This window comes from Thamnophis elegans, chromosome 7, assembly GCF_009769535.1.
Source record: "Thamnophis elegans isolate rThaEle1 chromosome 7, rThaEle1.pri, whole genome shotgun sequence".
NCBI classification, from domain to species: domain Eukaryota; kingdom Metazoa; phylum Chordata; class Lepidosauria; order Squamata; family Colubridae; genus Thamnophis; species Thamnophis elegans.
The window spans coordinates 32,588,244-32,615,214 of record NC_045547.1 but is presented as its reverse complement, the minus strand read 5'-3'; the positions used below and the strand labels follow the sequence as shown (position 1 = coordinate 32,615,214).

General features: G+C 37.5%; 1 protein-coding gene across 3 annotated transcripts; it reads right to left on the bottom strand.

The window, feature by feature from the left end:
• Nucleotides 1-1,155: 1,155 nt before the first annotated feature.
• Nucleotides 1,156-26,930, bottom strand: XPNPEP3 (X-prolyl aminopeptidase 3). 3 transcript variants are annotated; one of them, XM_032220510.1, is made up of 11 exons: nt 26,806-26,930; nt 23,682-23,798; nt 21,984-22,123; nt 19,824-20,222; nt 14,278-14,480; nt 12,701-12,763; nt 10,539-10,652; nt 6,468-6,553; nt 5,800-5,983; nt 3,175-3,295; nt 1,156-2,549 (listed from the first exon to the last, which is right to left on the bottom strand). In XM_032220510.1, exons 3-11 carry the CDS (start codon nt 21,988-21,990, stop codon nt 2,383-2,385), a joined length of 1,344 nt encoding a protein of 447 aa, XP_032076401.1. In that variant the 5' UTR covers nt 21,991-22,123; nt 23,682-23,798; nt 26,806-26,930; the 3' UTR covers nt 1,156-2,382. The 3 variants fall into 3 exon arrangements, with proteins under 3 accessions (XP_032076401.1, XP_032076402.1, XP_032076399.1); XM_032220511.1 differs by having other exon boundaries at nt 22,006-22,123; XM_032220508.1 differs by lacking the exons at nt 21,984-22,123; nt 26,806-26,930 and adding an exon at nt 26,439-26,706.
• Between the last annotated feature and the right edge of the window lie 41 nt (nt 26,931-26,971).

The window sequence follows — 26,971 nt, the reverse complement described above, 5'->3', positions numbered from 1 at the left end:
AGGAACTGGTGCATACAAGGAAGTTAAGCCCCCTCTATGCATGTGCGGGATGCAGGCAGCACGCAAAACCACGTTCTCCCCCAAAACTCAGCTGCCGAGTCTTCCAACAGTGGCTGCTCTAGGAGTGCACTCTATGGTTGTGCAGAGGCTGCCAGACAGAGAGTCTTCCGGACAGAGAGTTTTCCGGCAGCCGAGTTTTGGAGTTTGGAAGCTGAAGAAGAGGTTATGCTCGGAGCACGGCGACGGCGGTGCCCTGGCCCTGCAGGGAGAGCTGGGCCAGGGCATGGTGAAGCTGGGAAGCATGCTTGCTGGGGGCAGAACAGGCGCTCGCACAGCCCCCTTCTCCAGCCAGGCAGAGCTCCATGCACTGGGATATCCCTAATGTGCCAAGCTGTGGGAGCTGGGGGGCGGGCAGAGTGCTGTGTGCCTTGGCGCTGTAGGGATATCCCTTAGGTCAGTGAATGGCGCTCTGCCCGGCTGGAGGGGGTTTGCTGGGCGGCTGCTCGTGAGTGTGGTCACCTCATGGCTGCTTTGCTCCTGAGGCTGTGCCCGGCTCTTCGGGAACCTGCTTGCAAGAGAGCAGCCGCCCGGCAACTCCCTCCTCTGGCCAGGCAGAACGTCATTCCCCAACATAGTGGTATCCCGAACGTGAGTGCCTTCCCCCCCGCCTTTGGGGTAGTGCTAGGTTGGTGAGCGGTGCTCTGTCTGGCCAGAGGGGGGGGGCTTGTCCAGGGGGCTTATTTTCAGGGGTGGGCTTATATTTTTGCTCACCCAAAAATGTGGCAAGGCCTTAATTTCAGGACAGGTTGTATTTTCGGGGAAACACAGTATCTTTGAAACAATGATCCAGTAGGTCATAGGTTATTAAATATGCACTAAAAACAGATTTGTATCTTCAGTGGCTTTCACTGATAAAAAGGCTAGAAACTTCTCATTTTAGGATATTGAAGAAAAGAGGTTAACTGACAAGGGGAGGGCAAAGGTTTCTGCAAGCCGAGTTTTAAATGTAATTGTTGAAATTATATTTTCCCCAATACAGATATTTTTCTTTTTAGAATAAAACATTTTTGTACATTACAGTAATAATTACATTGTACACAGACATCAACTTTCAAAAATTCAAAAAGCACTTCACAAAAAGTATTCACCAGATAATTATGTAACATTTCATTTTTTATAAAAATCCCATGGTGAACAATTTGATTTGACCCAACTAGAATAGTACCAAGCTTTAATCATATTTACGAACTTATTAATGTACATATTTTTATGTAACTACTTTTGTTTTGTTCTTCTGATAATATGTGGTATTAAGACCTCAACCTTAAACCAGAGTATTCTGTAAGAATTTCTAATAAAAAATATCCCGATGCTTTGCATCAGTTCAGAAATAGTCTTATATCAATTGCTAGATTTTCCCACAATATAAAGAATTGGAGCGTTACCACTTTTTTGGGTTACCATTTCTATGTATGTAGTCAAGGAAAAGGGCAATTTAATATAAATACAGTACTTTTCATAGTTTGCATCCCAAAGTGCTTCTGTGTTCACATCTCCTATGAGAGGTTGAATACATAAAAGAAAAAAGACAGTAATCACAACTTCATTGATAAGCATCTTGAATCTAGTCTGATTCACTGAGTTTATCAAATGAGCTCATATTATTTTAACCTAAAACTGACATTTGTAATCATTAAAGCCAAGTCATCAATATATGCAGGACTGGGTGTGCCATTGTGATCAATAGCTTTGCCACATCTAATTCTGCACAGGGATTTGTCTTTAGCTGTCCTTTCTATATAATACCCTCAGTTTCACATTAATGGATTTCCCAACACTGCAGCCCTTCTTGTATCTTCTGAAAAGGGGGAAAATTCTTCTAATTTCAAGTTTGAGGGCGCTCTTCTTCTTCTTTTTTGCTTTGTACAATGGAAATTACTGCATCCAGAAAAATACTTTTTTTTCTTTTCAGCTCTTACAACTAAAAAACTAAAACTGAAATTTAATTGTTACAGACACACATATGCAGTTGGAGAAATGTCAGTACAGCTGATATTCAATACATCTCTGTAAATAACATCATCACAGTATAAGCACAGAAAGAAATAGACCAAATGATAGGATGCAGAATTCTGTTTCATCAGCTTTGTTTAGTATTAGCATAACTTTAAAATACATGTTGAACAGTTATGTACATTTTCCCATTTAAATAGTGTAATTGTGCCTTGCAAAATATTTACATACAGTTCCTTGCAAGTAATATTTTTCTAGTAGGATTCTACCTAGTTAAACAATCCTATAAGTTATGAAAAACTGTTATATATGAGTGTGTATTTTCCAATCTAAACCCAAGCAAAGTATAAAAAAGGCAGTGAAGAACAATCAAAGGCTACAACTGCAAACCTGTTCAATATCATAGATCTCCTTTGGGCAATCTGCAGACAAGATTAATGGTACATTCTCTGTCACCACCACATCATCCTCAATGCGTATTCCTATGCCACGGAATCGTTCAGGGGCACTTGTATCATCTTCAGGTATGTAAATGCCTGGAAATAAAAGTACTGATCAAAATCTAGCAGATTCAGTTTACAATTTATACAGTATATTCCTTCAGGGTTTAGAAGGCATAGCACAAAAGGTCAAGAATTGACAGCTAGTGTATCTCCACCTTGATCCAATTGATATAATGCAATACACAGAACTTCGTTTTGTACCAGTTGTGGAAACATTAGGCCAAACTTACAAGACTAGAATAGTTTTTACAAGCTACTTTACCTTGATATAAATTCAGTTAAGCACCCTTTTAAAAATTATTTTCCTACAGACTAAAGATCATGAAGGTTGTTTGTTCATAGTTAAATCTATGAAGCAAATTGCAGTGTTTTCTGGATAGTTCTCAATGCATCTAAGATGACTACTTTCTCACATTTATGGGGGTGGATAATAGAAACAGAGACAGGTTATGTTAAGAATCTGAAGCTATTTAAAAACAAAAACCAAAAACAATTGCACTGAATTTTTTGAGCATTTTTTTAAGAATAGATTTTTGAAAATAATTTTTGAGAAATGATTGTAGCAATCATTGCATAAATAACTTGGCATTCTTCTTTTCAAGATACCACACACAGACACAGATCTTTTTATACTGATTTCATCAGTGCACTCTTTTACCTGGCTCAATGGTGATCACCATACTTGGCTGGAGGAGAATTGATCGGGATACATCAGGTGTATCATGAACATCCATTCCCAGATAATGTCCTACATGATGTGGACAGTATTTCCGAACAGCCTATGAAGCAAAAAAACAACAACAACATCATTCCTAAAAGAAGTAAAATTTGGAATAATGTTGGATGGATATTCTTCAGCACAAAATGTGCTAGAAACATACAATGAAAAGGAAATACAACATTAATTGGTTGTTCTTACTTATAAATACAACCATTATGTTTTGTGTAGGCACCATCTTCTGCTTTATATCTATCAAATTTATGTTTGCTGTAAGGGCAACAGACTCTGGTCTTTAAGCAAAACATATAAATGACAATCACTTTGGTATTAAAGGCAAATAGTGTCTTGTTTTGAGCTCCAAGGTACCTTTGATCTTTTAGCTGGCAGATTCCTCTGTGGGTAAAAAATTAATATTAGGTGGAATTGTGAGGCCATCACTTATTTCATTACCTTGCCTAAACTTTATGCAATATTTATTCAAAACCATTTGACCTAAGTGGTTTTCCTGTTCAAAACCTCATCACTGTTTCCAGCAGACCAGCATGACCGTCACTATTTTTCAAGTAGGTTGGGGTTCTGAAACTTTTCAGTTCCTGGGAATTTCCCAAATAAGAGTAGGTAAGGATCTCAAGAAGCAGCAGTACGCCTCACTCTGCTAAGCAGTTGGTCTATGTTGTTGAAGTTCACATATTATATCATGGTAGCCATTACTGTACATAGAAATATTCTTAAAGCATATAACAAAGAAAGAGCTCAGGGCCACTTTCCACTTTAAAACGTCCTCAATACATAATTTGAAAGAGTAGCACACTTCATAACACTGTTTTACTTAGTATGAAATATTTTCCTAAATTTTCCAGTTGAAACAGAAGTTGATACTACTTCAAAATATCCATTGATTTAAGGTGATTTTACTGGAAGTTGTACTATGTAAAACCATGCTCTGTCCATCTAATATTGCTTATGCCAACAGGTTGCAGCTCTTTAGAGATCCACAAGTTGTTTCTTGCCCCATTAGATACTGGGCAGGCAAATATTTGATTGCTGGATTAAATACCTATTTAAGGTTTATTTTGTTGGCTCCCTCAATTTGTGCCAAATTTCAAAATACTGTTATATGATGCATTTTCTATTTGTCCCGCAATTTCTGAGATTGATGGGTAGAAAGAGCTTGTACTGAAATATTACCAGTCCTTGTATCTGTCTATGAAAGACCAGGAAAGTATTATGCAGGTAAGTTGAATCAAAGTCAGTCATTAACAGATTTCTAGAGCAGGCGCTTTCTCATGTACATGGCAAAAAATTATGTGAAGATATCTTCCATAACTATTACCAAAATCTTAAAATGAAGCACTTTTCTCCCCAATTTAGCAATCAAATGTAATAGCTTACTGACAAGTTAGAAAAATCTCACCACTGATCTCTATCTCTTGAATTAATTGTTCTCAGGAATTAAAACAACTGGTGTGTGTGTGTGTGTGTGTGAGATTTTATATATATAAAATCTAAATAGTCTGCCATCTGCTGGATGAAAGAGGTACTGTACTGCTGATAACCTTCCACTTGTCACCAATATAGGTACTTCTCAATTCATGACAAAAACTGAGCCTGGAATTATAGTCATAAATTGAGGCATAATGTGACCGTATTTGAACTTACAATTGTATTTACAACAGTGGTTAAGTGAATGCTGTGAAGCAAATTGAATGAAGCAAATTCATTTCCCACAATGGCTGTTTTTTTGCCAAAAGCTTGAAGTAAAGGTGACTCAGTTGCCAAGAGCCCAAAATTAGATCATGTGACTATGGGGGGGAGGGCTGTTCTAACTCCAAAAATAAATTGTAAGTACCGTATTTTTTGGAGTAAAAGACGCACCTCCCCCCCGCAAGGGTGAAAATCTGGGTGCGTCTTATACACTGAATACAGCATTTTTGGCCTCCGGAAACCCCACCCCTTCACAAAAATTGATGTGCACAGGATTTGGGAGGCCTGCACAGTGCTCCTGGGGGCTGGGGAGGGCAAAAAATAAGCGAAAAACAGACTTTTTTTGCTAGTTTTTGCCCACCCAACCTCCAGGAGCACTGTACAAGCCTCCTAAATGCTATGCATGCCCTTGCAAAAACGGGGCCATTTTTTGCTCATTTCTCTCTCCCAGACCCCAGGAGCACTTTGCAGGCCTCTCAAACTCTCTGCATCCCCCTTTTCACAAAAAATGAGGCATGCAAAGGGTTTGGAAAGTCTGCAGAGTGCAAAATGTTTTTTTTTTAATTTACCTCTTCAAAATCTTGATGTGTCTTATACTCCGGTGAATCTTATACTCTGAAAAATACGGTAACCCTGGGGAGATCCATCATAACTCTAAATGATTCTTAAGGGACAGGTTGTAAATCTATATTTTTTTAGACCTGCATATCTGCAGGAAGCTACAACTTCAAAACCTTAAATCATGATTTAAAGGGGTGATGATTTCAAGGATTCTTCACTTTTTTTTTTACTGTTCACTGTTGTTGTTTTAGCCAGGAAAAATAACAGGCTAAACAGATATGCAAAGAAACCAAGTACCTTGAAGACCTGACCCTCACTAGTGCTATCCTTTAGGATTCCCAACTCTTTCAGCTTCTGTCCAATGAGAGTTAGCATTAAATTGTAGATATTTTCTAGGCTCACACCTGAAGAACAAAGTCTTAGGCATGACTTCTGGACCTCCAGTATAGCTTGGTACAGCTCTGCCTGGGGACTAGTGAACCTGACAATAAGAGAAAAACACAAATCAGCTCAAGTGAGATTTAAGCAGAAAGAAAAGCAAAAATTAAATGCTAAGGTGCATGCACAAAATAATTATGTGGCACAGTCCTTTGGATTTGTTCTACTCCAAAATGTTGGTGGATGATGGCACACCTGAACACCTCTTGTTTCAAAGTTTTCCGTAATTTTACCTTGGAAAATATTAGTGAACTTGATAAATACTTTCCCATTAACATTCTGAAATGAAATAATGACATGCAAACTTTTCTGAATTATCTGGTTTTGCATTACCACAAACTGAAGCCTAACTCTAAATTAGGGGAAGCAGGACGACTGTAGAACATTGCACTAAAAACTGCAACTACAGTATTGCCAAGGATGATTTCTGAAGTATAATGAAATGAAGAAATCACAATAATGAAACATTTCAGAAAAACCTGGAACTGCAACCAACTTGATGTTCCTTTGCTGGGAACAGGACCTACCTGCCATTGATGGGCCAAGTGCGGGTAACATCACTCACATAACAAGAGTATTCACACCCTCCATCCAATAAAACCATTTCTCCATCCTGGAGCACAAAAAAAGCAATTACTTGGCATTTAATAATTTCATTTACCATATTTTTTGGAGTATAAGATGCCCTGAGTGTAAGATGCACCCAGGTTTTGAAGAGGCATTTTTTTAAAAAAAAGTTGGTAGGTAGAGGGATAGAGAGGGAGAGAAAGAGAAAGAGGGAGAAATACAGTAGGTAGGTAGGGGGAGAGAGAGAGAGTAGTTAGGTAGGTAGGTAGATAAAGTATATATATAGAGAGAGAAATAGAGAGAGAGAGAGAGAGAAATAGAGAGAACTACAGTAGGTAGGTAGGTAGGTAGAGACAGTGTAGATAGGTAGGTTGGTAGGTAGAGGTATAGAGAGAGGAAAAATAGAAATACAGTAGATAGGTAGGGGGGAGAGTAGGTAGGTAGGTATATAAGTAGATAGAGGGGAGAGAGAGAGAAAGAAATACAGTAGGTAGGTAGGGAGAGAAAGAGAGTAGGTAGGTAGGGAGATGTTTCCAGGTGTATTTATCCATGTGCTGGAGAAGAAAATAACTGGCAACCTGTAGCACCTAAAATTTTGTTACTGCTGGGACAGCACTTGATCAATGTAATTCTTATCAACCACTCTAACTAAACAGCTTTCCGAAAGGGAAAAAAAAGGTTTTGCACTCTGCAAACTCCCCAAAACGGTCCATTTTTTTCAAATAAAAGGCATGAATAGCCTGGGGGGACTTGCAGAGTGCTCCCGGGGAAGTGCCCCCCCCAAATGAGCAAAAACCGGCCCATCTTTGTGGCAAAAAATTGCATGTATAGCCTTATGGAGGCTAATAGAGTGCTGCTTGGGGGGGGGGGGCAAGAAAGGCCCATTTCTTTGCTCATTTCTGCCCTCTCTAGCCCCCAGGAGCTGCCTAAAAGCCTCCATAAGGCTATGCACGGGCATTTTAGTGAAGGGGCGGGGCTTCAGGAGGCAAAAAATGCTGTGTTCAATGTATAAGACGCACCCAGATTTTCAGCCTCTTTTTAGAGGAAAAAAGGTGCATCTTATTCTCTGAAAAATATGGTAGTGTTATAAAAGTTTTTTTAAACAAACAAACAAACCTGGAATTTATCTTTAGTGAGATAATTACATTTGCTTTTTCATCTAATAATTCAGCAGAGTGTAGCTTTTTATAGTGCACTGTCCTTCTTTGCAAGCTTTGATCTTCAGCTTATTTTAACACCATCACTGTTATTTATTATTGTATTATATACTTTATTCATTAAACATGAAACTCAGCCAACTGAACATTCAAAAATGCATCACAAATATCATTGACTGGTGCTAATGGTTGATACGGGTTGCTGCCAGCGTCCTCGGTATCAACCAAGTACCTTCTTAAAATATAAGATCTTCCGAGTAGCGCAGTTTTTTGCAGTTCCTCTGGTGTTATTGCAGGAAGCTGCAATTTGTTGATGTATCTTATAAAATTCTTGGACATGGTGCCAAGTGCCCTGATGATAATGAGTATCACTGTTACATGCTTCATCCATAGCCGTGTCCTTTCGATGGCCAGGTCGCGATATTTCATTATTTTTTCTAGTTCTTTTTCTTCGACTCTGGCATCTCCTAGAACAGCAATATCAATAAGCTGTACACTTTGGCCCTCTACAACCGTGATATCTGGTGTGTTGTGCTCCAAATGACGATCCTTTGTATTCGAAAGTCCCACAAGATCTTCACCTTCTCATTTTCAATAAATTTTCCCACTTTATGTTCCCATGACTTTCTGGATATAGGTAAATCATATTTTTACATAATGACCAGTGGATTAATTTAGCAAATCGGTCATGTCTTTGTAATCAGTTTGTGCGATTTTGCTGCATTCACATATTTAATGTGAAACAGTTTCGACTTTATTATTGCAAAGTCGGCAGTTTGGGTTGTCAGTGGATTTTTATATCTTCGCTTTCATGGCATTAGTTTGTAGTGCTTGTTCTTGAGCAGCCAGTATTAAACCTTCTGTTTTTTTCTTGATGCTTCCCATCCTAAGCCATGTCAAGTTGACATCACATTTCCCTTCAATGTTTTTCAAGTGCTGTCCATGCAAAGCTTTAGTTTTCCATCTATTTAATCTGTCATCCAGCTGTTTTTCTTATATTCTGCCTTTGTTTCTCTCGTTTTTATGCCGTTCTCCATTTTCATAGTCTGCAGCAATTTTTCTGAACTTTGGTTCACATAATCACTCAAACGTTGTTTTTCTACTTCTACGGTTTGATGGATTTGCAATAGCCCCCTGCCCATTATTTTTCTTGGCAGGTACAACTATTGTATTGTATTATATACTTTATTCATTAAACATGAAACTCAGCCAACTGAACATTCAAAAATGCGTGACCCGTCAAAACCGCGGAGGACAAAATCGCGCTAGACGAAAGCGCGCATTTGACGTCATCACAGCGCGACGAAAAAAATTAAAAATTGAAATAAAATTAAAATTAAAGCAAGCCGATTCACATAAAGGTAAGGGTTAGGTTTAGGGTTAGGTTTAGGGTTAGGTTAAGGGTTAGGGTTAGGTTTAGAGCGTTAGGGTTACGTTTAGCGTTAGGTTAAGGGTTAGCGTTAGGTTAAGGGTTACGTTTAGGGTTACATTTAGGGTTAGGTTAAGGGTTAGGTTTAGGGTTAGGTTTAGGGTTAGGTTTGGGGGGTTAGGGTAAGGTTTTCGCTTTATTTTTACATTTTTCGATCACAGCGCGATGTTTTCGTCGCGCTGTGATGATGTCAAATGCGCGCTTTCGTCGAGCGCGATTTTGTCCTCCGCGGTTTTGTGGTGGAACCCAAAAATGCATTATAAATACTGTTGACTGGTGCTAATGATTGATACGGTTGGCTGCCAGCGTCCTAGATATGACCCAAGTACCTTCTTAAAATATAAGATGTTCCGATAGCACAGTTTTTTGCAGCTCCGCTGGTGTTATTACAGGATGCTGCAATTTGTTGATGTATCTTGTAAAATTCTTGGACATGGTGCCAAGTGCCCCGATGACAGTGGGTATCACTGTTACATGCTTCATCCATGGCCATGTAGTTTCGATGGCCAGGTTGCGATATTTCATTATTTTTTCTAGTTCTTTTTCTTCAACGCTGGCATCTCTTGAAACATCGATATCAATAAACTGTACATTTCGAGCCTCTACAACTGTGACATCTGGCGTTTTGTGCTCCAAATGACAATCTGTTTGTATTTGAAAGTCCCACAATATCTTCACCTTCTCATTTTCAATAACGTTTTCCACTTTATGTTCCCAAAGAAAAGTGCCAAGATGAGAAAGTCTGATCTAACTTAACAGCTATTGGTATGTTAATTTCACTTACTTTAATTTAAGTACTATCTTTTAATCACACCTTTTATTGGCCAATAGTGGTCATATTCATCAAGCACACTGGTGGGGAAGGAGGCTAAGAAAAGGCCTCCTGAAACAAGCTTCTCATGAAACAAGCACCTAAATCAATCAAATCACATGAGTAGGTGCAGATATTATTGGGGGCCATGCTGCAAGACCTGTTCAGAGATAGATTGCTTTTATATTCTTTATACAAATCCCTATATTTCCTCATTAAAAGATTTATATACAGTACAGCTTTAAGATTATTCCTAAACTCCATAGAATGAGGAAGTAGATTTTTATCACTAGAAATATAGGACAGTCAGAAACACACTAGAATGCAGGAGTACTAGTTATGGTCTACTCAGTTTAAGAAGGTACTCAGAAACAGGATTATATCCTCTTTTAAAACTGTACATCCATACCAATCTTCTTAAGTGGCTTAGTCCTTGGAGGTGGATAAAATGAAGATCCAAATTGTTGGGGGCAATATGCTGACTCTGTAAACATCTTAGAGGGCTGTAAAAGCACTATGAAGTGGTATATAAGTCTAAGTGCTATTGCTATTACTGCCATACATCTTCATTTATTTCATTTAGAGGGGTTCAGTAGATAATAATACTATTATGTTGCGGAGTTCATTCAGTTACCTTGATAAGTTGATTGTTTTTCACATAATGCAAGGTATTGGACCTGTTGCCACCAGCAACCACAGGAGGATAAGCTAAAATATCAGCACCACGAGCCCGGCACTCAAATTCAAACTGGAAATAAAATAATCCATTAATTGTTGAAATAAATGCACAGCCAAGCCCTTTCTCACAAAGCCTCTGCCAATGGCCATACTTAGGCTAGCAAACTAGCAAAGTATATGGAATACACTGTATGTTTGAATAAGACGACTTAATTCAGCTGAGTTAAGTTTTCTCAAGTCAGGTGGTCCTCGCTTAACAATCATTCATGATTATTCAAACTTACAACAGTGAATGAATGAATGGTACTTATGACTGTACTTTCAACAATTGCAGTATCACTGTAGTCACATAATCACCATTTGCATCCTTCTTTGCCAACTTCCTACAAACAAAGTCAATGGGAAAGCTGGCAAGAGTTCACAAAAGGGGATTACATGACATCCTCGCTTAACGACTTGCGATGATTCACTTATCAATGGAAAGTGCCATAATTTCCATTGCTAAGCAGCACAGTCATGCGTCATCATGCTTTAAGACTATATCACTTAGCAATGGAAATTATGATCCCAATTAATATGGCTGAATAAAGATGATCTTTAATGGATCTATATCAGTGGTAGTCAACCTGGTCCCTACCGCCCACTAGTGGGCGTTCCAGCTTTCATGGTGGGCGGTAGGGGTTTGCTGCAACTCTGCTTTATAAATTCTATAAAGTAAAGTTACTTCCCTACTTTATAAATCACCATTACTGTGGAACCGGTGGGCGGTTAGAAAATTTTACTACTTACAGAGATACAAAAGTGGGCGGTAGGTATAAAAAGGTTGACTACCCCCGATCTATATCATAGTTTTCTGTGAGGCCAAAAAAATGAGCATATAAAACCATATAAAACAGAGCTGTCAAACTCCTGGGCCTTGGGCCGGATGCATCATGCGCTGGCCATGCCCGGTTTAGTGAAGGGGGAAAAAGTCCCCATATGTCATGTGATGCTGCTGTGACAATGTGAATTTGACACCCCGATATAAAAGCTATACTTAACTCCTTGAAGGAAATATAGTATATTAACCCATAGAGCAAGCTACTGCTTAAGTAAAGTACTTAACTGCCTCAGATATTGCAATCAGTGGAGAGGAATTCTGTTCTTCAGTACCATCTGAAAAGCCATACATTTCTCTTCCCTCCTAAAGTATGTGAACTAAAGAAACCTAATATGCTGTGGGAAGCAAAAGTATATAACACGTCTAATGTTTTTTCAGGAAAAAACTACCAAAACTGGGTGATTGCAAAATCAAAGGCAGTTTTTCTTATGTGCTTCTATCTATGCCCAGTTTCCCCACCACCTCCTATATTTATCCTGATCTGGGTGCATATCCATAGGAGTAGCAAACCAGCCAATAATTTCTTTCACTAGATGAAAGTAACGTGAAACACTAGGAGGTACTGACCTCATTAATTTTTGGGGGTTTGTGGTAGGCTGTATTTCCTACTCAAATTTGTTCCTTTAAAAAGGAAGAGATTTTAGTCTGTACTTATTCTCACATTTTCATTACGTTTGAGGGGGTGGCTGTTGGCACTCTCAACTGTTAATTAGAACCAAAACATATTTTTTGATACTATGCAAGTGTAGGAGAATGTTTGTAGGGAAAAATACTTCTGAATTAAAATGTGCAAATACATCAAGTAACACTGCACTATTTTTTCTTGAAATTTCATTTTCATAACAAGTATTCCTAAGGAAAGATAATGTTCATGAAGTGAAATATAATTAGTGCTGAAGAGCAAAATCCTCTTATTGTTCAGATGAAAGGCTATCAATAGTCCCCTACACACATCTATTCAAAAGCATATCTTATCAAGTTCAAAGGGATTTACAATCTGCAAGTACTGAGACATTTTAATAAATATTTTCTATGCTTCTTTAAAATCCTGGTCTCTCTCTTAATGTTCTCCTTTGGTATCTATCCTGCAAGTTCTAAATTAAGTGTCGACATGAGGATTAATAGAAACCTATCATATGCGTATGAGCGTACTTATTATATGTGAATACAACCTAAAAACTGGTTGTCTGGTTACAGTGAAGGACTATTTTCTACAATGCAAAAAAACCACCACATACCTTAGCGTATAAAAATGCTTCGTCCACTGGTGCTTTACTTGTAAACATAGTCTCTATGAACGCCTGTTGAAATGCAGTAATAAAAACTATTAATGAATATGTTACTTTCCAAAATATGAGATAAGGGGATCAACTCTCTTGGATCTGATTCTAACCAGTGAGGAAGAGCTGGTTGAGGAGCTGAATATACCATATTGGGATTCAATATACCATCAAATAAGAAATTGGATCATAGCTGTAAATGTACACTTTGGATTATGATGTATTATAGAAAGTGATGTTATGTTTGATTTCTTCTTCACTGGTATTTGTCATACTAACTCATACAATGATAATCTTATTATGTGAAACATAAGGGTCTACAGTGGTACTTGTTGACAGAAGGCTTTCCACAAACACAATTTCTGGAATAAATCATCAGCATCAGATCCAGAAACATCCTAATAGAAAGATGCCACCTATATCTACCATGTTTCCCTGAAAATAAGACCCTGTCTTATTTTCTTTTGGGCTTGAAAATAAGCACTCGGGCTTATTTTTTTTAAGTGCAGGAGGCGGCAAGCATGGTGGCTGATGGGAGTAGGAACGCAGCTACCGTTGGCTCCGGCCTCTCCGTCCCACTGTGTGCTTGCCCGCAGCTGCAACAGGCCAAGCTCTCGGCATGTACTGGCCTCCACCTCCTTTGCCTGCTGGCCCAGGTGCTGCTTGGACACTTCTTGCCATGGTGGGCACCGTGCTAGCTGCCAAGTGGCTGCCCATGCTGCTGCTGGCCTTGCGGGAGGCTCTTTGCCTTCCTGACAGGTTGGGTGGAGGCTGGGATGTGCCAAGACCTTGGCCCTGATTGAGGCGGCAGGCAAGCAGACAGTCAGATGGAGAGGGTGGCAACTGCCCAAACACTTTTCGCCCAGAGGAAGCTTTGTTTGCTTGCAAAAGGGACACTTTGAAATGGAGTTAAAATCTCCGTTTCAAACCGTCCCCTTTGCAAACACACGAAGCATTGAGTCTCCATCATTTCTCCATCTGGGCGAAAAGTGTTTGATCGATCATTCCCAATCATCCTAAACACTTTTCACCTAGATGGAAAGTATCCCCTTTGCAGGCAGACAAAGCTTTGTCTCCCTCAGTGAAAAGTGTGCAGCAGACCCAGGCAGAGGCAAACCCAACGCACTGCCCACTCCATCCTGTCTCTTGGCTTCCCTGTGGCCATGTTGAACAACCACCCTCACAAGGCTGTGGGATTGCCTGCCTCCCCCATTCCCCATGCCTCTGCCTGCTGCCAATGTCACCATGCAGCACAGATCACCTTTCTCTCCCCTGCCTCTATCTCCATGCTTGGACTTACTGGTATTTGCACTGTGCCAAGGGGCCAGCGGGCTGCGGCCGGACACTGTTGGACCCCGCAAGCTCCCTCCCTCTCATGCTGGCCACACCCATCCCGCCGGGCTTATTTTTGACTTGGGTTTTATTTTGGGGGGAACATGGTATATATCATTTCCCTTTTGGCATGAATTCCAATATCATGCCTTTCCTCTCCTCTCTAATAAACACTTTGTGCAACAGAAATGCTTTGATCGTACCTGTGAAGTGATTTTGGCAGCAAATTTCATCCTCTCAATCTCCGTGGCAGATTTGATCAGCCGTAAGTTTTGCACTAGATGCCGGACAGCTCGAACACGGTTGTTGCATTTAGCTTTGATCTCAACCAGGTGCAACAGATAATCAGAATGGAGCTGTGGATGCGCAGGTTTAGCAACATCATACCAAACTGTACTAGAATCATCTGTGAAACAGAATGTAATCACATTTTAAATTTAATTAACTATACTTCTTTGTAGAGATGTTTGCATATTTTTGGTAAATATCAGATTGCAGTCAAATTTGGATTTTTAAACCTGCCTGAAAGGAATCAGTAATAAGAAATATTGATGAAGGGTTTTTTTTTTTTGCATCATCCTTTATATAAAAAAGTAGATTTCAAGTACATCTGAATAGGAATATACAATTCTTTTAGATCAAAAACTGTACTTGGTCTTTGAACATAGTGCTAAGAATCACACTGCAAAAATGGAGAAGATTAAATATATAAAAAGTAATTTAAACTAGATTTAACATAAGCTGATTAAATTATTAGTTATATTCAATGGACTTAATAAAACTATTATTATTCCTATACTGTTTAATATTGTCCACTTCCACTGCATTAACAATTTCTGATTAGCAATATCTTTTAATAGGACACTGGAGCCACTTCCATGGCTCGGGAGACCACATGTGGCTCTGGAGCTATGGATTATGGATCTCTATACTATAATTTTAACAAAGTTTCTTCTTTTCAAAATACATTCTCATTCATGTGGACACAGAAGTAATGTTTTCAACACTCTTAAGTGTGATAATAATGCAGCCTAAAGAAGTACCTAGTAGGACTGTTCAAATCCTTTGAAAGAGTTGGAAGCATATACTTTTGCACTATCAAAGCAATAAGTTTCCAAAATGAGTAGCTAGTTAGGAAGCTATTCTCAATTATTTTTTCTGCCTTGTGCTTGGACAGCTGTTTTCTTTTGTGCACAAATCAGGAGAGCTAAGGTATTATAAGTTGCAAACAACTATTTCTAAGCCTGTTACTTATCACCTTCAATTTGTTGCACATATACATGACTCTACTAGAACAGTTCTTAAAGAAAGGAATTTGTTAGGAATATAATCTAACGGTTGGGTTGGCAATATATAAATCATGTAACAATGCTGTACATATTTTAAATAATGTGGTGAATACAACAACCGGTGAATTGCCATTTACTAGGTGGCATGGCAGAAAACCAGATCTGAGTTACCTACATACATTCGGAGCCCCAGCATGGGTGCATATACCATCACAAGTGAGACTGAAAGGGCAACAAAGAGCTCAACAGATATTTTTTGTAGGATATGAGGCTAACCATAGATCATTTAGGTTTTGGGAGAAAGGCACAGCTAAGGTTTACTATCGCGCTAGTGCTAGGTTTAAGAGAACACATGGGGTGGAATAAATTAGAAACAAATGATAATGTAATTATCGACACCCAAGTAGTTCCTAATGATGAGGTAGGAAAACCCGTAATTAAAGAAATTAAGGAAGAAGTACAGGACGAACCAGAAGAACAAGAGCAGGTTATACAGGAGAGTCCACTGGTGAGTCCTGAAATACCTACACGTTCAACTCATGTAACAAGACCACCCAACAGGTATCAGGCGTCTATAGCACATCAGGCAAATAAGGTTCCTGCTAATTACCAAGAATTAACTCTATATCCTACTGAGGAACAGAAAGCTTGGAAAGATGCAATGGAAAAGGAATTAAAATCATTGCAAAAGTTAGAAATATATGAAAATGTAAAGTTACCACCAGGTAAACATGACATTGGTTGTAAATGGATTTTTAAAATTAAAAATAGTGTAGATGGGACTGTAACCCATAAAGCCAGGTTAGTTGCACAAGGGTTTGCTCAGTCAGCCAATGACTATGATGAGGTCTTTGCACCTAGTTTAAAGGCTACAACATAACGTGCAGCATTAGTGTGGGCAGCTAAGAATGAATATATAGTTAATCATTTAGATGTAGAGACAGCATATCTTCATGCACCGTTGCAACATACTATATATTTACAGAAGCCTGCAGGATTCAAAACTGATAGTAAAACTGATTGCTGGAGGTTGAAAAAGAGTCTGTATGGCTTGAAGCAATCAGGCTATGAATGGAATCAATGTAAAAGAGTTAACTAAGATAGGTTTTAAAGCTGGCATGGCTGATCCATGTTTGTTTAAGAAAGAAAGTGATGGTGTGATTTCATTGTTGCTATTGTTCACTGATGACATAGCATTAATCACTAAAACTGAGGAAGAAGCTATGAGGATTATAATACTGTTAAGGACGAAGTTCAGTATAAAACATCTCGGTGAGATTAGGCAATATCTTGGTTTACAAATAGATAAAACTAGGGGAGGATACAAAATCTCACAAACCGAGAAGATTAACCAGCTACTCAGACTGTTTAGGATGGAACTGTGTAAACCGGCAGAAACTCCAATGGGTCTAGAATTTAGCCATGATTATGTAAAAGGCCCTGTATTTGATAAGGGTATTTATCAATCATTAATTGGTAGCTTATTGTATCTGAGTAATTGGTCAAGGCCCGACATAGCATATAGTGTAAATCAATTAGCCAGGTTTAATGCTGAACCTACTGAAAGGCACTGTCAAGCTGCTAGGAGGTTATTAAGATATCTTAAGCAAACGATGCATTATGCAGTGTATTTAGAACCTAAGGATGATCTGAGCTTAACTGCATATGCTGATGCAAGTTTTGCTACAGATGTGTCTACATGGAAATCAACATCAGCGTTTGTTGTATTCCTGGGAAAAGCACTAATTGGAAGGCGGTCTATTAGACAAAAACATTTAAGTCTATCAACTATGGAGGCTGAATTCTCATGTTTGTCATTATTATGTACGGATTTGGTTTGTTATAAACAACTCCTACTTGATATGGGGATTGACATACAAGAGCCTATTGTTGTTTATGAAGACAATCAAGCAGCAATTCAGATGGCATCCAATCTTGTTGTAAAAACTAGGTCAAAACACACTGATCTAAGATATCTGAATGTAAGGCAAAGTGTGAATGGTAAATTTGTTTCAATGGAGTAGTGCATGTCTGCACATAACATTGCAGACCATTTTACTAAGGCCCAAGGTAACATAAAGCATAAATGTTGTTGCGAGGAATACAGCTTAAGATTGTAAGATTTATATATTGTCCTACCCAAAGGGGAGAATGTTAGGAATATAATCTAACGGTTGGGTTGGCAATATATAAATCATGTAACAATGCTGTACCTGTTTCTTTAAATCAGTGTTTTTCAACCACTGTGCTGCAGCACACTAGTGTGCCGTGACATAGTGTAAGGTGTGCCGTGGGAGAATTACTTTATATATAGTCAATATAGGCACAGAGTTAATTTTTTTAACATTTTCTAATGGTGGTGTGCCTCGTGATTTTTTTCATGAAAAAAGTGTGCCTTTGCACAAAAAAGGTTGAAAAACACTGCTTTAAATCATGCTGTAAATGTGATTGGCTGCTGTTTCCTCAATCGGCCATAAGAGGGAGCCAGAGTCACTGTTATATGCTGATCTGATCTGAGGGTTTTGGAAGCTGGCTGATAGAAGTGCCGTTTAGTTTCAGCGTGAGCTATTGTAAGTTTTTGCAACTGCTAGCAAACTTAGTGTACCGGACTGTTTGTATGATTATGGATTATGTCATTTGGATTATCCCTTAACTGAAAGACATTGATGACTGACTGTCTTATCCATGTATGACTTGGACTGTTTGATGGACATTGATACCTTTATTTCCATGAAAGTAAAAGCCTATTTAAACTGCAGTGTCTATGTATGCTGGTTTGTGTGTTCTCCAATACCACTCTCACAACGCTTCTCTTAACGCACTCGCTCTCCCAATGGGGAGCTTACCTACCAGAATTGTGAAAGAACTTAAATGTTCTTTTCGGAACAAAAGACCAATAAAATTAATTATAGTTCTGTAGTAATCATTTCTTATCTCTAATTCACAAGTATCAAAGATATATAAGCTCAACAAACTTGGAAAACTTTCACTGTTGCGTAACAACTATCATGTGGCCACACACTGGGCAAAGACTCTCTCTGTCTCTATTCATAATTTTTACAAACTTTGCCCTTAAACATACTCATGATATAGATGGCCATTTAGAAATAATGTTAAATAAACATTTGTACAAATTTCTGAAATGAAAACTTCAATCAAAAAGTATTAACCGTATTTTTCGGAGTATAAGATGCATCTTTTTCTCTCAAAAAAGAGGCTGAAAATCTGGGTTTGTCTTATACACCGAATACAGCATTTTTTGCTTCCTGAAACCAGCCCCTTCACCAAAATGGCCATGTAGAGCCTGTAGGTGGCTTTCAGAGAGCTCCTGGGGGCTGGGAAAGACAGAAATGAGTGAAAAATGGGCCATTTTTTTGCTCAATTTCCCCCCCCCCATCCCCAGGAGTATTCTATGAGCCTCCTAAAGGCTATACATGCAATTTTTTTTGAAAAAAAATGAGCCAATTTTCATGAAAAATGAGCCGTTTTTTGCTTGGTTTTCGGGGGTCACCCCTGAGGAGCACTCTGCAAACCCCTAAAGGCTATTCAGGTCTTTTTTTTGGAAAAAAGGGGCCCGTTTTCCCCAAAAAATGGCCATTTTTGGGAGGTTTGCAGAGTGCAAAAACTTTTTTAAAAAAAATTGCCTCAAAACGTTGGTGCATCTTATACTCTGGTGTCTTATATTCTGAAAAATACAGTAGTTGGGCACATAATACTGTTTTCAGGTTGTGTAGTGTCAGAAAATATGAACTTTGCATGTTAATATTTGCATTAAAATCCAAAAACAAATTATGATTTTCCAGGGTTTTTTTTCCCTATAAAGGCACTTAAGGAGCTAAGGAATGCAGGGATTTAATTGGGTTAAACATCTCACATAAAGTTATTATATCCTTAAGTTATAGGTCACTGAATAATTGTTTCGAAATTCATATAACATGCCTACCATGAACCATCTTTTATGAACCACAATTTTTGGGTTCAAACATTAAGGCGAATCCAACCCATTCTAAGACTTACAGGTAGTCCTCAATGTATGACTGGTTAACTGTTCAAAGTTATGACATCTGAAAAAATGTACTTACGAGTGGTGCACATTTAGTCATTTGCAATGTCTCACGGTCATGTGATATTTATACTTTTGCCAGAAATCAGCATTTACTTCTGGTTTGCAGCAAAAAAACGAACAATGGATTTGCTTAACGACTGCATTCACTTAATGATGGCTGCAAAAAGGCTGTAAAATTGGGCATGAGCACCTGATGACCTGCTTAATAATTGTTGTAACTTATAACTGTAATTGCAGGCTTAGTGGTCATAAGTTGAGGACTATCTATAATGCAGTGCATGAATCCAGCTTTCTATCTTGTCTCTCTATTATGCCCTATACTTGACAGCAAATTGCTGAAGTGATTCAATATCATCCTATTTCATACAGTGCAAAATCTATTTTGTTTTCATACCTTTTAATTTAGATACCAGATGTCTAAATTCTTCCATGGTATATGCTTCGTCTACACCAGTGAGAGCCACTGCTCCATCCGTGCCAGATCGTGGCCCATCCCACAACTCTCGGCTTGGATCTCGTTTTGGAACAAACAGTAAAGCTTTGTGATAGGGCAAAGATCTACCAGGCACACTTTGCAACACTAAGATACTATCCGGTTCTTGGAAACCACACAAATATAGGAAATTAGTGTCCTGGTGAAAGGTATATGGAATATCGTTGCTCATGTAATAGGTAGGATTTGAAAGCAAAATTACTGTGTGATTTGTCCCTTGCACCTCTTGCTGTATCTGAGCCATCAACTTGTGTCTCCGGAGAGCATATTCCACTTGTGATAATCCTGGTGTTACCTCTCCTGTGAATAGAATTCAAAAACACAATTTCTATTTTAGAAACTTTTTTTCATGCTACTGAACCCTTGCAATTTTTGGACACTACGCGTACATTTTCCAGTCCATCTCCTTTCTATTCATTTTCTCTGCACTCATGTTTCCACATTCCTAGTTCAACTCTAAACTATTTTTTTCCTATTATTAGTACGTTAACAAAAAATGTTTGTAGAAGTTGAGTTCACAAGACATACTAAAAGCTACAATTAATACTAATGTAAGGATTATGACTAAAAATGATTATTGGGAGAGAGAAACGAAGAAAAGTAAACTTTAATACCTTTTTATACCATTTGCACATTGAACAGAGGATGACAGAGCTTGTTGCACTCTGCATTTTGATAGCAGTATGGATATTTCATTACCTAGAAATAACTTCTCCATGAAATGCAGAGCTCATAATGCTGAATTTAAAAAAGGATCTTTAATAAGCTGTGTATCTAAGAATTAGAAGTACTATAGAATTTTCTCAGAACTTCAGATTTAATCATCCAATCTAATTTTACCTATAACCTATAATCTAACCTATCTATAATGAATACAATGTCCAGAAAACAAAAATATTTTAACAAAACTGAACTAAATACCAAAAAAAATTGATTGTAAATGGAACGTTTTTTTAAAATAGTCTATAACAAGATTTGTATCTATTCAAGCTATTAAAGTCAATCCATTAAATTGAACAGAGCCAACACTTGAAAAATGTGAGAATTATACGTTCTGAATCTTAATTAAATCTAACAAATGGTTCTCGTGGAATCAAAAGAACTTAGTTCCATATACAATAATGAATATTTTTATTAATACATTTGTCTGCTGCCCATCTCACCATGGAGCTACTCTAGATGGTTTATTCATATGCCCCATCATTTGAAGATACCATTTAAAAATGTAAATATCTGCCTAAAACCTGGACATATTATGTACTTAAGGTTGTTAGCCTGTATTTTTAAACATTTTTCTTTATATTTTTCTGGCTAGATGCCCCTGAGACATATTTTCCCCATGACCAAAACATGGAGGGGAGAGAAAAAAGAGAAGCAATATTTTCTAGACCAGAGCTCCCCAACCTTTTTGGCTTTGGAGGGGAGAGGGAGTGGTACACCCATACGCACAGTGGAGATGCATGCATGCATGTGCTCACCCCGTTTCACAGCCTGGTTTCGAAAGGCTGAAGGCCTGATAGTAGGCCACAGCCCAGGGGTTGGGAACCTGTGTTCTAGACTATGGTGCTCCAAACAACTGCAGAAAATTGTGGACTTCTAAAACAGTGGCCAGTAATACAAGCAGCTGATTGATAGTGAGGGAATCTGTAAATTTATCATACATTAGAAGTGCATACAGTGGGAATATGATAGTCAATAATGACTCCAGGTAATTGGCAGGAACATATTGCTGCCTTTATGCCTTAAATATGGATGTCCCTAAAAGCACTTTGTTTGCTACTGTGGGAAACACAATGATGAATTTTGATTTGATGTTGTAGGACTTCTCTTGTTCTTTAGGAAGAGACATTGTTCAACTAAACACCAGGCTCTTTCCCATCTTCAATAGCAACATAATGCCACCTGATAACTATCAATTTTTTTAAAATTATCCAATGCTTTTCAAAAGGAAGCAAACATTTAAAAATAGGGGATATACTTTTAGATTAAAATTTTGTTTAGCTTCTTTTCTTCCATAAATTATATCACAGTACACACTTTAATTTAAAAACGTTAACCTACTTGCCATAAGCAATTTGCTGACCTAAGCTAGTTGCTGAGCAGCAGCATCACTAGACAAGATGAAAATAAGATATTTTCCACTGTGCAGAAGGACAAATGCTGGGCACATTATCTACTCAGATGCCAGCTAGTGAAATTTTCTGTAATACAAATAAAATGTGAGTGGCATTGATATACCATTATAATTAATCAATATTTATAGAGAATCACACATTTCAAATATTAAAGATGTGGTGGAATCTCTGGCTAGAGTAGAGGAAGGAATAAAGAGTCAGTTTAGCTTACAGTCTCTCAGTGGTGGGAAGCGACAGAGGCAAGATTCTTGAAGCCTTTATCTGCCAGTTTCCAAGATAATGCAATTCCTCTGGCAAAAGACTGGTAGTAGAGGAAATATAAAAGAAACTACTTTGGCCTAACCACGGAATTGTCTTGTTCCCTGCACCTGACAAAGGACAACTAAATCTAAGAGTTTTCTAAGCAGTTGAAATGAGGAAAGCTACTTAGCAGTACTCACATAGACTTTTACTGAAGCATAAATCTAACTAAATTAACAGTTCAAAAGATAATTAAACAATGCACATTAACCAAAACACAGCATTTTGTATAAACCTTAATTAAAGAAATTTAATAATGAATTTGACTAAAAGGATAACTTACCAATAATGCAAAAAATCAAGCTACATATTTGGAGAGAGAGACAAAACTATTGACAAATAATGTCATAAAATGCACTATATATGCAGCAAAAGGTTGAGTTCAGAAAAATGCAAAATTCAGGCACTGATGAATGCTTTCTCTGTTTTCTAATAGGAATTGATCCTGGGTCTTATTTACAAATCTGAATCAGGCAACTACAGTTATTTATTTCTAACTGATTTTGACCTGCTATTCTGTCAAACAATACAAAATGAGTGTTCAAAAAGAAAATGCCACTCAAAATGCTTAGCTAAAATAAAATATATTGATAAAAAGAGCAAAACCTTCATGGAAGAAAAATTATATTCACAGGCCATCTGAAAGTCTGTGAATATTGAGTTTCTCAATATCTCCACACCTAAACAGCACATCTGTTTCTGTCTCTTGCATCCATCTTCTGTAAATCTGATGATAGACAAACAAAAGACTCTCAACAAAGTTTTGTAACTTTGGGAGTTCATATGACAGTAGGCAATTCTTCTGATGGAAAACAATCAATGTAACTTTTTCCAGCTGTTGCAAATATAGAAAATTTTGCTAGCATTACTCACAATTGGGTTATTTATATCAGCAGCCCCCAACCTTTTGGGTACCAAGGGCTGGTCCCATGGAGGATGGTTTTTCCACAGACTTGGGGTGTGTGGTTTCATGCCCTGGATCCCACACATGAGCAGATAGGGCTTTCTGGGCTGCAGATTGGGGGTTGGGGACTCCTGATTTATCCAAGACTTTTGTCTAAATACACATATCCATGAGAACATGAGTAGAATTTAGGAAGTATTTTCTATCTGGAATATAAAACATTCTCAATAGGAATTCCTTGAAGGATATAAAATCCCCCCTGCCCCAGGTTGTTCTTTTAAAAAACTATTAAAAAGTGAGATGTTAAAGGATAGTGTCAGTAATGTAGTGTTATGCAAATCTGTCTAGGATTAAATATCTCTGAACACTTATTTCTCACTACAGTAAATGTGCTTAGAGTTGCAGTACCGTTATCCTTACCTGGCTTAAGAAGATGTGGATGTGTGAAAGGGCTAGGCTGGCCTAGATATCTATTTGGAATCTTCTTTTGTTGAACTGGTTGAATGGATAATTTCCGAAAGAAACAAAACTTGCAGGCTAAAATGAAACAGCGGAATAGCATCAAACTGAACTGTTTTCCCCATTTGAATCTGTGATAGAGTCAAAGTGAAGTTTGCCATTCTCAAACACTACTCATATCTTTTTGTTTTAAAGCTAATAATATTAACATGAATACTTGAAAAGTAATGAATGTTCTACAATAAGATTTTAATATATTTTATTGGCTGATTCTAACTGTTTGAGTTTGCATTTTTATTGATGCAAGTAATCTTCACTGATGGAATAGGCTGAAAAGCGAGGTATTAATTAAGTAATAAATACACACATTTATAAATATGATGGTCAAGACAGAACGGTTTTGCAAAAAGTTCAGAATCAAAAATAATAATAAAAAATCTTCCCAGGAACAGTTCTCTTGTACACTACAAATCACACAGCAAGGCAAATTTAAATATTTGAAATACACTATGCTTTCTAGAAAAGTTTTTGAACTAAGCAAAAATAACATAACAAAACTACTTAGATACCAAAAATAACTTTCAATGTTTAATGTTCAATGCAAAGTACTAATATTTAAGTTAGCAGATGGGAAAACAAATGGAAGAGAAGGGGAGAAAGTGTCATTATAAAATATTTCTATAATTTCTTTTACTCGTGGTTTATCAATAGTTATTATTATTTTGTGTATTTAACTTTCTAGATTACTGTTAAAAGTTTAAATTTAAAAATAAAAATATTTCTGACCTTGGCATTTATTTCCTTTACTATGGTCGCAAATGCTATAATTATGATTTTGATTGAGTGATATATTGTATAAATGAAAATACAATCTCCAGTTTAAATATTGCTAAAACATTTATGATAAACCACTGAGATATTCCAAAAAATGCAAAGATTACGTATTGAAATTATGTTTTTAATAATTAATCATTCCTGATCCATCCAATGATATTTAATAGGGATAACAATGGGACCTCATATAAGAAAAGAGTGATATTAATAACTTTTTATTTATAGCAACTTTATCCTATTTTTCATAATTACTGTTAAAACAATCCTAAAGTGTTAAAGAATGGCAATTTCTGTTCTTTAGTACAAAATAGGATTGCTACTTGACACTAAAACTTTTTTCAATCCAATTTTCAAAGCGCAATCTTTATTCATATTCCAGAGTCTAAAAATTATAAGAGTTGACAAGCAGAGCATCTTAAATCTCTAAAAGATTTAAAGCAGCCATTATGCCTTTTACATTTATGTACTCTTAAGAAATATTGAAAACAAAATAGGACAGTTTTGGATCTTTCCACTCTGGAGCCAAAAAGAGAGTACTACAGGCTTTTTCAGTGGAAACAAGCAAATTAGTATTATTTAATATGGCTGGTCAGACTATAGGCTTATTAAATCCATTTTTTAGTATATTAATTTATTATATGACTTTTCTTTTATTAGTTTTATTGTTTTTACATAGGGTTTTATATTATGTAAGCCGCCTTGAGTCGCCATGTATGAATAGGCAGCAATATAAATTCCCGAAATAAATAAATTTGAGACTCAGTTTGGTGTAATGGTTGAAGTATCAGGCTAGAAAGCAGGAAATCGTTAATTCTAGGTATCCCTTACGCACAAAGCCAGCTGTGTGAACTTGGGCCAATCAATTTCTTTCAGTCCTAAGAAGGAGGTCAAGGCAAACTATTTGTGCAAAAACTTGCCAAGAAAACTGCAGGGACTTATCTAGGTAGTCTCCAAGAATTGGGCATGATTGAATATAAAAAAAAATCCACTTGGTAACACAGAATGCTTGAACTATAAATATAAATCATTTGTGGTTATGCATTCTGTTTTTAGATATGTTAATCCAAATAAATCCCACAGAATGTAAAGGATCTACAACTAAATAAGGATTGCAGTATAAGGCCAAATGAAAAATACCATAATTAATTTATTTTAGACTGCAATCCTTTACATTCTTACTTGGAAGTATGTTTAGGATTCAGCTCAGTAGCCCAATTCACAGATATCCTTGAACTAGGACTTTTTTTTTAAAAGAAAAAGTTATATTATCTTAATTTGCACTTAAACAACATTTTAGTTTGCATGTTAATTAGGCATTGAGTTTTGCTCCATCATAAACATACATAGGCTCAAACCATATCTAAAATTCCAAAAATAAAACCCAAGCCCAAAATTAGACCTTGAAAAAATAAATAAACTTAGGGATTGTTATATCTTATTTCATAGTACACTTCACAAGGCATGTGAAGGTGTGTTTCAGCTGAACCAATCCCATTGATTTCCAGTGGAAAATGTACAACCATCTCCCCCCACCCTCTTTATTGAGATTGAAGACCTCATTTTAATTAAGGATTTAGTAATATTTTGTTAGCAATTTTTAAATCTAAATTGACAAGTTTCTGAAACTTCTATTAGAAACGTTTCTTTAATAAAATATTTCCATAATACTACCGTGGTCTTCAGGGTATTTTTTTCACCCTAGCACGAAATCAGCTACAAGTATCATAGTGTGAAACTGACAGTAAGCATTTGTTTTATTGTATACTCTTTTACACATTACACGTTTTACACGTTGTATACAACGTGGAGGGGGTACCTAAAATAACTAGCTTTCGCCCACAATTTTAGAATTGTTCTCTTATGTATAATCAAATTAAGTCTGACCTGAAAAGTTGCATTTGACCCTTACAGGTTGGATAAGTCTCTGAGCTGGCAACCACACCATAGCTGAGCTCCCTGCCTGTAAGAAGAGTAATCAACACTACGGGGCGATCTCAGAAGAAATCGCAACGCCCCAAGTCCTGATCTTCCTCCACTTCGCTCTAATGCTCTCTTTCCTGATCCCCAACCCCGAAGCATGGCCAGCTACACTAAAGCTCGATTTGAGTTCGCACGTTTGAAGGACCTTCCTTCCCCTGGGTCGGCACATAATGACGTCACCATCCATCGTAACCAGCAGCTTTGTATTTCGCCTCTTCAGGTTCGGCGAGTGACTAGTCATTATACTTTAGGAGACTAAAGAAATGCCTACTTGTTTAAGTGGCTTCATTCGCGCCTTCTTCCCGCCGTCGTGGTTAAGGAAGCATCAGAGCCAGTGAATGCGTTGCTATGACTTTAACTGGCATTCTCTCATGGACTGAATCGAAGGACAAAAGAGTGAGTCGAAAGGCAAACGAAAGAGGCAATATCGAGGGCAG